The following is a 15,965-nucleotide window of genomic DNA, read 5'->3' on the forward strand; positions in this document are numbered from 1 at the left end:
TGGGAGGGAGGGAGATGCAAGAGGGAAGAGATATGGGAACATATGTATATGTATAACTGATTCACTTTGTTATAAAGCAGAAACTAACACACCATTGTAAAGCAATTATACTCCAATAAAGATGTTAAAAAAAAAAGATGTGGCACATATATACAATGGAATATTGCTCAGCCATAAAAAGAAACGAAACTGAGTTATTTGTAGTGAGGTGGATGGACCTAGAGTCTGTCATACAGAGTGAAGTAAGTCAGAAAGAGAAAAACAAATACCGTATGCTAACACATATATATGGAATCTAAAAAAAAAAAAAAAAAAAGGTTCTGAAGAACCTAGGGGCAGGAAAGGAATAAAGACGCAGACATAGAGAATGGACTTGAGGACAGGGGGAGGGGGAAGGGTAAGCTGGGACGAAGTGAGAGAGTGGCACTGACATATATATACTACCAAATGTAAAACAGATAGCTAGTGGGAAGCAGCCCCATAGCACAGGGAGATCAGCTCCGTGGTTTGTGACTACCTAGAGGAGTGGGATAGGGAGGGTGGGAGGGAGACGCAAGAGGGAGGGGCTATGGGGATATATATGTACGTATAGCTGATTCACTCTGTTATACAGCAGAAACTAACACAACACTGTAAAGCAATTATACTTCAATAAAGACGTAAGAAGAAAAAAAAAAAACTACTATGAGGTATCACCTCACACCAGTCAGAATGACCATCATCAAAAATTCTACCAACAATAAATGCTGGAGAGGTTGTGGCGAAATAGAAACCCTCCTACATAGTTGGTGGGAATGTAAATTTGTACAGCCACTATAGAGAACAGTATGAAGGTCCCTTAAGAAACTAAAAATATAGCTACCATGTGATCCAGCAATCCCACTCCTGGGCATATATCCAGAGAAAACCATAATTTGAAAAGATACATGCACCCCAACAATCACTGCAGCACTATTTATAAAAGTCAGGACATGGAAGCAACCTAAATGGCCAGCAATGGCTGAATGGATAAAGAAGATGTGGTACATATATGCAATGGAATATTAGCCATAAAAAAAAACGAAATGATGCCATTTGCAGTGACATGGATAGACCGAGGATTGTCATGCTGAGTGAAGTAAGTCAGAGAAAGACAAATATCATATGATATCACTTATATGTGGAATCTAAAAAAATGGTACAAATGAACTAATTTACAAAACAGAAATAAGAGTCACAGATGTAAAAAACAAGCTTATGATTACCGGGGAAGGGATAAATTGGGAGATTGGGCTTGACATATACACACTACTATATATAAAATAGATAACAAATAAGGACCTACTGTATTAGCACAGGGAACTCTACTCAATACTCTGTAATGACCTATATGGCAAAAGAATCATATGTATACGTATAACTGATTCACTTTGCTGTACAGCAGAAACCAACACAACATTGTACTATACACTATACGCCAATAAAATGTTTTTTTAGAAAAAAGCACAATGATGAATAAATTTGTACATCTATCTTCACAACATATATCGTTATTTTCTAACAATTTTTTAGAAGTAAAGTTTGAGATAAAGGGAATGAGAGAAAGGAGTGGATAGATGAAGGAGACGGGAAGGAGAGGGAAAAAAAAAGAAAGAGAGGGACTTCCCTGGTGGCGCAGTGGTTAAAAATCTGCCTGACAATGCAGGGGACACGGGTTCGATCCCTGGTCCGGGAAGATCCCACATGCTGCGGAGCAACTAATCCCGTGTGTCACAACTACTGAGCCTGCGCTCTAGAGCCCACGAGCCACAACTACTGAAGCCCGCCTGCCACAGCTACTGAAGCCCACGTGCCTAGAGCCTGTGCTCTGCAAGAAAGAGAAGCCACCGCAATAAGAAGCCCACGCACCGCAACGAAGAGTAGCCCCTGCTCGCCTCAACTAGCGCAAGCCCATGCGCAGCAACGAAGACCCAACACAGCCAAAAATAAAAATAAATAAAATTATAAAATAAAAAGAAAGAGAGGTGGAGTAAGACACAGATTTTATAAAAACAAACATGTAAAACAGTAATGTCTGAGTTTACTAGCAGAGTTGCTGTTCTATCATTTTCAGCAAATTCCTATTACTTAGGTTTACCTAGGCTGAACTTGCAATCTTAACAAACACTTACAATTCCTTCTTTGGAAGCTTATTTTCTCTGTCTAGAAAACCACGGGATTTTAAAACATCTTTAATTTAAAATAATATTGCTAAACTGAGACTTGTATGAGTCTCTTTACATTGAGTTTTTTTCCTTCCTGGAATATAGCAGTTTTCATACACAGGTGTTTTTCAGTGCAGAAGTTTTCTTCAGCATGTCTTTGATTATTGCTTTGTTCACAATTTTTAATTTTCTTGTTTTATGTTTAGGAAAAGGAATTATCCATGTGGAATAGTTTTGTTTTTTGACCTCCATATCTGCCTCTTTTCTTTCATTCTTTTAGCTTTGCTCTTTCCTCCTGGGTATAGTAACAGACTGTCATTAAGATGATTTTCCACAACATAGTATATTTTCTTCCATTTCTGCAAGTTAGTGGTCATTTGGGAGGTCACATCAAGGGTTGTTAACCAGATGTCAGGTTACCCAGTGATTATTTAAAAATCATCTCCATTGCTTTAAAATTTGTCTTTATGAATCAAGAATGTTTTCATACATCAATGCTAACAGATTCTGAGGGTTTGAAAAGGAGAAAGGAAGGGAGATAAGGAGAATTAGGTAGGGTTAGGAAATGAACAAAAAAGGAATGGTTCCCCCCAAAAAAGGGAACTGAAATATTCTGATAATTTTTTTAGAGGAAAAATTCAGGATAAAAATTAAAAGTTTTAAAAAATGGAAAAACTGAGGAAAAGCAAACATTTCCTGACATTTAATGTCCAAACTCAAAGATTTTCATTTTCTTACCCATGTTCTGGAAAGCCAAATTATTAACAGTGACTATCCTAGACAAAATATTTGGGGACATTAATTTACTGAATCACCAAAATCTTTACATTAAGAAGTTTTAGTCAAGCAAACTAGTGAGAGATAGATATCTTCATTACACAGAATAGCAGTAGGCATGCATAAACGGCAAAGTCAAACAAAGCTCCTTGTTTGTTATTAATGAAAGATTATATAACCTTAAGAAATGTTAAAAATAGAAAACTTCAGTAAGACCAAATCAGTAGAAACCATTTGGGGGAGTATTAAAAAAAACAAAACAAGAGATATTCAATTTGACATAAAATCTAAAACTGTTCAGTATCATAAATATAATTTTAATTTAGTAATAAAACAGAAAAAGACATTTTTCATTCAAAACAACAAAAACCAACCAAACAAAAAGAATGATAATGGTTATGATTTGAATGCCCCACTTTTTTATGGGGAACCAGATTGGGGCATATTAATCACCTAATCAAGTGTGCTTTTTGCAATGTAAAAGAAAATTAAAGAACTGAAACAATCTTTGTTTTAACTGTTTCAAAAGGAAAACAACTCAAGAAGATATAACCATATAAAAAAGCTTGATAAAGTACAATTTGGCATATTCGTTGACTTTTTAAGGAAGCATATGCTACATATTACTAACAAAAGTACGTTTCCTTCTAATTAGCCATTCAAGTCTTCTTCAAAAGCCATAAAACTGGGGGTTGGGTGTGGGAACAGAGAGAATAAAATACTTTCACTTCATATATTCAAACACATGGATTCATCACTGCATTTAGGAAAAAAGTACATTTTGATAATGTATTGATAAGTTTAATTTCTGTCCAGTCTCTTCTGGCAAAATATCTGTAGACAGTTAGCATTCACTATAAAACTTCTGTTCTCTAATCATTATAAAATACCCATTTCAGAACTGGTATATACTTTAAAAGCTAAAATTATTAACAATTAATTGTTAACTTAATTATTAACTGATATCAAACATACTAAAACTTATTCCTGTTCTTCACTATTACTATAAGATGCATGTGTTCCATTTTCACTTCTAAAGATACAAGCACATTAGAAATTACACATAAGCTTTTGATTATCACTGCATTAAACACATTCTCAATTATCATGTAAGAATTAACCCAACAAAATTGATGAAACAAAATAATCAACTTATTCCCAACTACAACACTTTATATCTGATATATAAGAATAAAAGGTAAGAAATGCCGTTTAAGTGAATAAGTTGCTAAGAGAATATAAAAGAAAGCATTAGAGAATATAAAAGAAAATCCTAAAATTATTTGGAAAAAGAATCAAGCAACATTACAAAAAAATATGTAAAGGGCAATGAGCACTAGTCAATCCTATCTGATACAATGTTAAAGCACTAAACAGAATGACTGATGGAATAAGATGTGATAAAACACATTTTTAACTTACTTAATAATTGCTTTTCAACACCTATCAATTCTAAGAGAGAAAGTGAACTTATTAAATACATAACGCATTATACCCTAATAAATCTGAAGGAAAATATCAATTAATAAGATTTACAGCGGGCTTCCCTGGTGGCACAGTGGTTAAGAATCCGCCTGCCAATGCAGGGGATACGGGTTCGAACCCTGGTCCAGGAAGATCCCACATGCCGCAGAGCAACTAAGCCTGTGCGCCACAACTACTGAACCTGTGCTCTACAGCCCATGAGCCACAACTACTGAGCCCGCGTGCTGCAACTAATGAAGCCCACGCACCTAGAGCCCATGCTCCACAACAAGAGAAGCCACCACAATGAGAAGCCCGTGCACCGCAACGAAGAGTAGCCCCCGCTCGCCACAACTAGAGAAAACCCATGCGCAGCAACAAAGACCCAACACAGCCGAAGATAATAAATAAATTAATTAATTAAATAAATTTAAAAAAAAAAAGATTTACAGAAAACAAAAATATATCTACCCTAACTATAAAGGGCAGTTTTTATGTATTTGATTCCTACTTTTAGAACAGAGAAGAAAAAAAAAGTGCAAAGGAACGATGAAAAAGAATGGTTACATTAAAAACGGATCAAAACCAATAATCTAAAGAGAGTGAATATGCTTATTTTCCTCATACTGTGCTGTATAGCTGTACCCAGCACAGGTGTATTTATGGCAATTTTGCCTAAGGAATGAGAACCGTAAATGACCATACTCTAACCCAGTAAGCTCCATCTTAAGGTTTAAATAATTCTGCATACATAACACTCAATGAATTTTACAGTGATTAATAAAAGAAAAATCTGTGCAGCAAAATTTAAATGTAAATGCTCCCAAACTCAAAAACATTTAAACAAATGACACCTTATTAAAATGCTAGATAGGAAGATACATAGATATAACATATAAGAAAATGCGTGTGACACAATAATGAGACCATACAAGTGAAAATTATGACAATTACACAATAATTATATTTATACACTTATAAAAGAAGCCACTGAGATATACCACCAGTTATTTTTAGGTAAAGTCTTATTTGTAATTTCCCATAAGATGACATTTTAATAAGATTTGGTTTTTATTTCAATTCTTAAAATGATTTGAAATGCTATAAATACTAAGATAGAAAGCAAGTGAGAGTATTTGTAAAGGGTTAGGAGTACATGTACAGTAAAAGCTAGCCTATCCAGAATCCTTGGGAGTCACACGACAGTTGAATTTTCCAAATGGCTGAAATAAAAATCTTACTTTAAAATTTTGTTAAAAATCTTAGAAAGACAGAAAAATACACATGAATCTGCCTGACTTTTTAGGCAAAACACAGAATGAAAAGATCTTCCGCATGATGGACACAGGGATGCCATTATAAGCGCACATAAACACCCTCAAGAGTCACTGAAGTGTACAGAGCAGTATTTTCATATATTGCTGTTGGTTGACTGTTTTTGTCTATTATGTATTTTGCCCTTTATCTTTTCTTAGCAGTACCTTTCTTTCTATGGATGCCCTCGTTTCCCGTTTTGTAATTTGTTACTTGTAAACAGTTTTGTGATTAAGGGTACGGTTCAGGACAGCCAAATTAAGCCAAAAGGCATATTCCAATGCTGCCAAACACAGCTCTAAACCTCAGTTTCTTCATTTGCAAAATGCAGAGAATAATAGCACCTAAGCACATAGGGTTGTTTTGACAACTAACTGAGATATAGCCAATGAAGTATTTAATTGGCAAAGAACTTGGAATACAGTAAACACTCAATAAATGTTAGTTATTCCTTTTCCTCCTATTATTGCCTCAAATTAAACAGCTCAATTTTTGGAAGAATACATCTGTTCATGTGAATGTGTATAGAATAAAGTCTGGAAAAAATGCTTCAAAAAGCTAACAGTGGGGCTTCCCTGGTGGCGCAGTGGTTGAGAATCTGCCTGTCAATGCAGGGGACACGGGTTCGAGCCGTGGTCTGGGAAGATCCCACATGCCGTGGAGCGACTAGGCCTGTGAGCCACAATTGCTGAGCCTGCGCGTCTGGAGCCTGTGCTCCGCAACGAGAGGCCGCGCACCGCGATGAAGAGTGGCCCCCGCTTGCCGCAACTAGAGAAAGCCCTCGCACAGAAACGAAGACCCAACACAGCCATAAATACATACATACATACATACATACATAAATAAATAAATAAAAATTAAAAAAAAAAGCTAACAGTGTTTCAATGAAATAACACTTCCTATTAACTACGATGGCTAAAACCAAAAACACAGACAATAACAAATGCTGACTGGCAAGGATGTATGAGAAACCCAAATGGTGTAGCCACTTTGGAAAACAACTTAGTTTCTTAAAAAGTTAAACAAAAAGTTATCACCAAAAACACAGACAATAACAAATGCTGACTGGCAAGGATGTATGAGAAACCCAAATGGTGTAGCCACTTTGGAAAACAACTTAGTTTCTTAAAAAGTTAAACAAAAAGTTATCATATGACCCAGGAATTCCACTCCTAGGTTTCCATAAGAAATAAAAAATTAGGCCCACATAAAGACTTATACACAAATATTCATAGCAGCACTGTTCATTCAACCCAAATGCCCATCAACTGTGAACAGATAAGCAAAACATGGCAAATCCACATTATGGAATACTATTCAGCAATAAAAAGAAATGAAATATTGGTACGTGCTACAACATGAATGAACCTCAAAAACATTATGCTGAGTGAAGTCAGACACAAAAGACCACACTTGTATGACGTATAGTTATATGAAATGTCCAGAAAAGGCAAATAAAGACACAGAAAGTAGATTAGTGGATGCCTGGAGCTGGGTACGGCAACAGGGGTTAATTGTAAATGGGCACTAGGGCTCTTACTGGGGTGATGGAAATGTTCTAAAACTGGATTATGGTGATGGCTGCACAACTCAGTGAAACTCAGTAAAAATTATTACATTTAAAATGGGCATATTTTATAGACTGTAGATTATAATTTCAATGAAGTTTTTTTTTTTTTAACAAAGGTAACAATGGTTATCTCTCCATTGTCATGGGTGATTTTTCTCCCTAGTTTTACTTTTGAAAATGGTCTGAAGAAAAGGATTTGTTTATTTAAAAAAATTTAAAAACTGCCAAATTTATTGGACTTATGTGTAATTAAAAGTAAACTGAGTAAAGGCATGAGGACTCTCCTCTAAATATATATTGCTTGGTTTTCATGATACCTACTTTGTTTGCTTATATATTTATTATTTAATTTCTTAGCAAGGTATACATAGATGAGGGTTATTAAACAGCTGATTAGTGAATTCTCACTGTATACCTTGTTGGATTCAAGTTGAGAGAGAAAAATGAACTGTCCCACATGGAGTTTTCTAAATATAATTCCAGAGGTAATACTGTGGTATGAAAAACTTTAAAAAATTGCTTTTCACAACCTTGCCTGAATGAGAAGATAACATAGGCTCTTAGGCTCATGTTGTTGTATCAAGTCTTAATCTAAGCAAGACAAAAATATCAAAAGTGGAACACAAACCTTTTAAATACTTGGGCTCATGACTCTTTTTTTAAAGAGGTTTCTCAAGATTCATGAACACTAAAGCCTCAGAATAACTCCTTTCTAGATTTATAAAACAGAGACCAGCCAAAGACAGTATTTGACTGTTTAAACATGTATAGTTGACACTTGAACAACATGGGTTTGAGCTGCAGGGGTCCACTTACATGCGGATTTTCTTTAATAAACGCTACAGTACTACATGATCCAAGACTGGCTGAACCCAAGGATGCAGAACCACTGATGATGGGGGCCGGCTGTAAAGTTATGCTCGGATTTTCAGCTGCTGGGAGGGTGGGTGCCCCACAATCCCCACTGTTCAAGTATATGATGCTGTGCTCTAACAATGGAAACTCAGACATATCAAACTGGGTCTGAAAAGTTAAGATAAAGGGAACTGTTACTAGTTTCCTAGGGCTGCTTAAACAAACTACCACAAACATGGTGGTTTAAAACATGAGAAATTCAGTCTCTCACAGATCTGGAGGCCCAAAGTCTGGATTCAAGGTGTTAGAGCCATACTACCACTGAAGGCTCCAGGGAAGAATACTTCCTTGCCCTGTCCTAGGTTCTGGTGACACCTGGTGTTTCTTGGCTTATGGCAACATAACTCCAGTCTCTGCCTGCCTCCATTTTCACCTGGCTTTCTTCCTTTGTGTGTCTCTGTGTCCCTTTCTCTACATATAACACACCAGTCACTGGATTTAGGACCTACCCTTAAATCCAAGATGAATTCATCTCGAGATCCTTAATTAATAACATTTGCAAAGATCCTGTCCCAGAAAGGGACCAGATCAATTGTTTACTGTAATTGAAACTATGCGAAAGGCTCATTCTCAGGAAAAAACCTCACTGAAAAAAAATGACAACTCAAATTTGAAATGGTTTTGTGCCTTCTCAGTAGAATATGTCCTATCATTTAAATTGTGTCCTTGGGGCTTCCCTGGTGGCGCAGTGGTTGAGAATCTGCCTGCTAATGCAGGGGACACGGGTTCGAGCCCTGGTCTGGGAAGATCCCACATGCCGCGAAGCAACTAGGCCCGTGAGCCACAATTACTGAGCCTGCGCGTCTGGAGCCTGTGCTCCACAACAAGAGAGGCCGCGATAGTGAGAGGCCCACGCACCGCGATGAAGAGTGGCCCCCACTTGCCGCAACTAGAGAAAGCCCTCACACAGAAACGAAGACCCAACACAGCCATAAATAAATAAATAAATAAATAAATAAATAAATAAATTTGTGTCCTTTTCTCTGAAAATATCCTATTACATCAGCAGGAAATTCTATCATTAAAAAAATTCTAAAATACATATAAAGGGTTGAATGAAAATGTTTTACTATATAAACTTTTTTCCCAAAGGCTGTTTCTCTCCTGGTGTTCTCCATCATAGTGGATGCCTTCTCCAACAACCTTGTAGCTCTGGCTACGATTGTTGTCATGCAACCAACCCATCAGCAAATCCTGTTGACTCCTTTAAAGTATATTCCAAATGCAACCAATCATCACCTCCACCACCAGGAAACTCTAAATCACCAACATCTCTGGCCCAAGTGAGCCTTTTAAAATGTAAATCTGCTTTGTCACTCCCTGTAAAACTCTCCAGTGACTTCCAGATGCAATAAAATCCAAAGTTGTCCTCTTCTCCTACCCCCTCCTTGTCACTCTCCCCCAGTCACACAAGCTTCCTTCCATCCTGTAAGGTACCAAGCACACACTTGTCCTGCTGTTCCCTCTGTTTCATCCAGGGTTTTGAAAGGCTGAATCTCTCTCTTTTGTCACTTCTCTGCTGAAATGTCACATCATGGAAAGCTGTTCCCTGACAATCCTACCTAAAGTTGCACTCCTGGTCATTCTCCCTTTACCCTTCTGAACTATTTCTTCAGATAATAACAATCTGACAATATATTAATTTGCTTTTTACTGTCAGCCTCAACAAACTAGAAAATAAGTTCCATGAAAGCATATTTGTCTCACTGTTGCATGCCCAGTGCTGAAATAGTATCTGGCACATACTAGTTCAACAAGTATCTGAATGAAGAATATACCTAATTTTGAAAGGCAACAATAATTTGTTCATGTATTTTCCTTTTTCAGATATACCCTCCTCCATTTTGTGAGGAATATTATGAGAAATAATCCCCCCAAATTACTTCCCATTCACAATACATTTTTATTCTGGTTTGAAAAAACAATTACCAACAGAAGTTTCTCTAAAACTTAAACACCATCAGGAGAGACAAGCAGTTGCCTGCCATTAGATGGGATGGGAAAGAAAGAGCGAGAGAGCAAACAGTCCTCTGAGCTTGATACCACTCTGTCCAACTACACCTCATTTCTGACTTTCTCCTTCCCACACTGTCAACAGGGCTCTTGCTTTCCAAAAACCCAATGACTCTTCTCAAGAATGGTTTCATCAGTAGTTAGGGCTATTGTATCTGCTTTGTCTGTCTTTCCTTTGAACAGTGCCCCAAAGTAAATTCCAAGGAACAATGTTTCCTAGGTGTTAACAGACACTGAAAAAAGGGTCAAATAAACTTAGGAAAAACTTCGTTAGGCAAAACTGAGCACTTTCTTTTTCATAGAAAACTCTTCAGAATCTTAATTATGGTAATGTGCAGTATAAATCTCCACAATGGAAAAGAATATACCCAAACTTATTTTTTTAACTCAAACCTAACAGAATCTTTCTTTCAGTCATTTCATTCATTAAGCCCTTCTTTCCTAGCTATCTCAAAAATTCCAGCAGCCTGACTTACTGAAAACACCTTTTACTTTAGATATCAAGGAAGGTTTAAAAAGAAACTTGTTAATGGTATTAAATTATAATTAAAATAATTAATTGTTGGCAGGGCATTATTTGAGAGTCTTTTTTTTTTTTTTCTGGTAAATGGTCAAGAGTGACAAAAATTAATAATATTACCAGAAGGAGCATAAAACTGGGGTCAAAAAAAGCACTCAAATAATTTCCCCTCCACCCATACAATCTTTTTATAACACCAGTAACCAAAACAAGGGTGAGATTGGAGGGGCAGAAGGAAGCAAGTTCTGTAAGTTTTTAGCCTAAATATTTTATTTACATTTCTGGAGGAGACTAAGTATAGATAACAGACTTATATAAAAAAAGTAAAACAGTAGAATCACTTTAGAACATGATGAACACAAATTCACACCCTGTCTGATGCAAAAATTACTTCCCTAACAATTCCTCTTTTTCTCAATCATTCTCCCATATCTCTGCAGGGAACCCACCCTTATCTCTGCCTCTGCATGCCTCCCTTGCCTCTAAAACCTTCTTCTGGTCACCCCTTTCACTCCTATTCTCTATCAGTGCCAGTTTCCAACCTTGAACTCATTCATCCTAACATCTGCAGGATATCTTCATAGATATCTGATGTTAGAGGCAAAAGCTGAACTAGTGGTAGCCCTAACATCAAAGAAACTCTTGAAACTTAAGAGGCCTGATTGGAATATGGCCCAACTGCACCCTCCCCTCCCCTGTGAGACAAACAATGCTACCTTCAAGCCCAATCCCTCAACAATCCTAAATTCTTTAAAGCTAAAAATAGCTCAGCTGTTGTCTCATCTGCCAGCAGATGGCCGGACTATTTTTAATTCAGGATTCTAGAGAGCAGGAATGGATCAAGCTAAGCTAGGGCAGCCTAGAGGTCCTCACTCTGCAGAGTTCAGTGGTTGCTGCAGAGCGCTGTAGTGGGGCAGATACCAAGAGAGGGCAACCTGGAGCTGTTCCTGGGCCTGTGGACTTCACAACGATTGAACAATATAGGTGTGAGGGGTTTTCTTTTCTTTTTCTTTTTTTTTTAACCATTCTTTATTTCAAAATAAAGTCTGAAATGTAAGATAATTTAACAAAAGTTTTCAATAATCTGCTTTTAAGGTTTCATTATTTTTCTTTTTGTGAAGAAAAGAGTTCCTTTATGTGGTGCTTTTGAGATTGGGCTTTGTTTTAATAAAGTAAAATCCCCCCTAATCTAGATAAGGTTTCCTAAAAGCTATACTTTAAAAAAAAAATACAGTTTTCTTAAGAATATGAGATGAACTGTAATTTCATGAGTATAATTTACAGAAAACTGATTTATAATAGGCCGTTTTGTTAAAAGGTAACTGAATTAATTTTGAATACCAGTGGTCTGAAATCTACTCACACACCCATAAAATGATTTTAAAACACAAAAGGATTAAAAGTCTGAATATAAAAATACTATGTATTTTCTTGTTTACTGTCTATCTCCCTTCAGCCACATGGTAGGTGCTCAATAAAAATGCGGGGAGGGGGTGCAGGGAATAAATGCAGACAGGTATATTTAGAAGGGTCATTTACAAAGTGTATTTAGAAGGGTTATAACAACACCCACCTCTCTACCACTTCCAGCCAACTCCTACCCACTCATAAGCTAGAGATCAGGGATGACCCAACCAGGCCATTCCAGTTTACTTTCCCATCCAGCTTGATAGCCATATAGATTATCAAGAAAACAAAGTGGGCTTGGCCCAGGTCTCAATAGTGAAAAGGAAAAGGGAGGTCTATAATAGTTTCCAGGGATACATTTGGGGATACCATCTACTACAAGACATTATGCTTTCTGCAAAGATGAAAAGGGTTATCCCTTTGGAATTATGTTTGGGTGATAATGTAGTTGTATGACTAGAAGGGAAGAAACAAAGGTCATCAGGGATTAATTACCATGAGATTGCTCAATGAGATTTTATAGGAGACTAAATATAAGTATGAAATGTGGGGAAAAAGCCCTAAACATCTCAAGTAAAGAAAGTACTCTGGTGCCTAGTCCCTGCCTGGATAGACACATTCCTCATAATAAGCTTCTGCTAACTATATGGAAGGGGCAAAAAAGTAAAGAGTGGCAAAATCTAAAACAGACAATCTTGGTACAGTTGGCACACACACTACCAAGTAGTCCCTATGTCTAGAAATAGCAAGGATCAAGCTAAGCCCTCTCAAGATGCCAATCAAGAGTGGCAGGAATACTCTCAATGCACAACTTAATAGAACGGTGTGTTCACATTCATGGCACATTAGAGGGGACGTAACCTTACAATCAAAGTTCAACATCCTAATTTTACAGAGAAGGAAACTAAGGCCCAGGGACTTGACTATACTGCAATGTAACAGAACTGTGATTTAAAGTCAGGATCCCAGATTCTCCTTCCAGTGAGCTCTCCATTTAAAAATACTTACATTAGCATTTTGGAGAGGGGAAAAAAAAAAAAAAATATATATATATATATATATGGATAAATAGATAGATAGATACACACACACCACACTCCATTTCCTCAGTCTAATACTTGTCATTAGTATATTAAAAGTATATTTTAATACAGAAAATCTGGTCTCAAAAACTAAAACTTTTGTTTGAACTCTTAAGTTCTTTAACCTGCAAGTTATTCATAAACCTACACATAACAATTGTTTTAAAAATTCCAAAAATCACTCCTTCCCTCATCCTGCCCCAAGTTAATAATTATTCCTTTCAGGACCCAGATATAATTCAATTTTTACTTCTGTACAACATCCTCTCATACACCTGAAACAGTCTTTCGCTAGCTTCAAGAATAACAAAAGGTGAACTTGTGATCAATGAAGGGTAAAAAACTAAACTTAAACTCATTATACATAAAATTCAAAAAAATTGTAATTTCTTCGATAGATCCAAAAAAGGAAGAAACAGTATAGCTTATTATAGCAAGTTATAAATTCTATTTATTTTAAAAATTAAAAGGCAAAGTTGCTTTTAAGCTGTCTTGACCCTTTACTTTAGCATACATCCAAGTTATTCTGGATTTTCTTCCCCTTCAAAAATGCTTTTTTCCAAAGCCCATTTAACAAGCTTCGTTTTCTCAAGTCAATTTGATGTAATCTATTTCCAGTGCTACAAACTAAAGCGCAAGCATTAGGAATTCATCTTTGTGTTTAACGTCCTCGTCTCTCCTTAAACGATTTCGTCCTTGATGGATGCAACAGATCCATCAGTGGTCCCCCCGTAACAATTCTTCATCTGCCTGTCCTCGCCGTAGGTATTGTCTGGATTTACCCTGCTAGGGGCTTCATGACACTAGATCTCTTTCGTCTGAACTATAAATCACAACTCAAGCCTGAGAGCAGCTGCCACGGTCCAGACATGTGGCTGGTGGGTGTCATTGTCTTCTTCATTCTCCCTGTTTCAAACCCTCCCTTCCTTGTCACTAAAGCCAGCGTATCTAAAGGTCTTTTCCTTTCCCCGCTTGTATCTTATCACCCCCTCCCCTTAACCTTAGGTCTTGTTCTTCCAGGGTGCCCAGTCGGATACAACATTACTCCCTGTTTTTCCCGTGGCGGAAGCGGAGAGATGTCAGAACAGGCGGCACCTCCCGCAAACCCCTTCTCAAGACTGTCAACAAGGGAACAACTTCAGCCTTTCTTCCCAAAGTACCACGCCAAACGAAAAGTTATTGAAATTACGATACGAAACCCTTCCCACGCCCAATCTCGACAAATCAGCTCCACCTCAATTTTCCAAGCGAATAAACGACAACTCCTGCTTCATCACAAAGGGTGATATCCTGTCCGCACCGCACGGTCCACCAACAAAATCTTCCCATGTTCTCAAACCGACCCCCAGCCCTGCCGCGTTCCCCGAGCCCAGCGAACTGCCCTTCCTCCTCCACCCTGCCTCTGCCCCACATCTAGCCGAGTTACTGTCAACTCCAGCCAGGCAGCCCAGAGCTTCGCCAGGGCTCCCCGAGGTCAGCGGCGCCGGCCCAAGGCGAGCCCCCGGCGACCCCCCCCCGTGGTACCCTCCCCCATCCCTCGGGCCCCCTCCCCGCTCACCTAACGCCACCTCGCACGCTTTGCGCAGCTGGGAGTGATGCGCCTTTTTCACTTCCTTGTCGGCCAAAATCTTCTCCAGGGCCCGGGTCAGAAACATGTTCTTCGTCTTCTTCCCCTCATACATGGACGCAGAGAAGGAGGCGGCGGCTCGTCCGACCCGCGGCTCCCAGCGGCTGGAAGGGGGGGCGGGGGGAGGAGGAGGAAGAACCGAGAGAAAGGAGAGCGGGTGGAGGAGAGGAGGCGTGGAGGGCAGCCGCTGGATCAGGAAGGGGCAGGCGAGCCGGGCCGGCTGCGGTGCGGGTGAGGGCCGCAGAGGTCTTCGCCGCCCCCCGAGGGGCCGCCCCTGGAGGGCCGCGCCCGTGGGACCTCCGCTTCTCCCGGCCCGGGGGTCGCTTCCCGGCCACCCCCCTCACTCGCCCCTCCGGCCCGGGGGCGGAGAGGGAGCCCAGCCCGGTGGCCGTCAGCCCGGGGCCAAGGGACGAGGCGGCGGCTTAGAGGCCCGGCGAGAGCAGGGCTGCCCTGGCTACTGTGGGGATTAGCACCCGCCGTGGCCGCGGACTGGCCTCCATCACCGCCGACCTGCCCCGGCCGCCATGTTGGGAGGAAACGACGCGTCACGCAGCGGCCGAACGGCTGCAGAGGAGGAAACGGCGGCGGCGGCAGCGGCGGCGTTGGCTGCCCAGAGCTGCCGCGGCGTCGGGAGGCAGGGGGCGGAGGGCGGCGCGGCAGGAGCGGCTCGAGCCCGCAGCGCTACGGCGGCCCGGCGGGGCCTTGTTGCCTCCCGCGTTCGCCTGCAGGGCGGCGTGGGGCGTGGCGGGCGTCCTGCGGCGCCGCGCCCGGCCCTTCGGGCTCTTCCGGGCGGCTGCGCTTTGGAACCCAGGACTTGCCCGGGACCGCTACTCCCGCCGAGTGAACGGGACTCCTGGCTACGGTACAGCAGCTTCTCCGACTTTCTGGAGATCCCGTAGGTGGGTGCGCAGCCCCTTCCGCTCCAGGGGGCGTGGAAACACCCGCATGGCCCGCGCTCAGCCGCACTGTTTCCACCTGCTGCGCTCGACTCTAATTACCAACTGCACGAAACTGCTCTCCAGGACCGTGCCCGTCGACTGCCTCAGGATTCTCTCTTGGGAAGAGTAAAACCGATTTGACACGGATTCAGGAA

At 40.0% G+C, this 15,965-nt stretch overlaps 1 protein-coding gene across 3 annotated transcripts in view; it reads right to left on the reverse strand.

Moving 5' to 3' along the window:
* ARFGEF1 (ARF guanine nucleotide exchange factor 1) overlaps positions 1-15,541 on the reverse strand; it is a 145,856-nt gene extending 130,315 nt beyond the window's left edge. For 2 of the 3 annotated variants that reach the window (XM_068526261.1, XM_068526263.1), the window contains exon 1: positions 14,804-15,541. In XM_068526261.1, the coding sequence (XP_068382362.1) occupies positions 14,804-14,927 (124 nt within the window). In that variant the 5' untranslated portion in view covers positions 14,928-15,541. The remainder of the gene's footprint in view (positions 1-14,803) is intronic. The other variant, XM_068526260.1, reaches the window with a different exon arrangement.
* Positions 15,542-15,965: the final 424 nt, after the last annotated feature.

Source organism: Eschrichtius robustus, chromosome 17 (genome assembly GCF_028021215.1).
Source record: "Eschrichtius robustus isolate mEscRob2 chromosome 17, mEscRob2.pri, whole genome shotgun sequence".
In the NCBI taxonomy this organism is placed as follows: Eukaryota; Metazoa; Chordata; class Mammalia; order Artiodactyla; family Eschrichtiidae; genus Eschrichtius; species Eschrichtius robustus.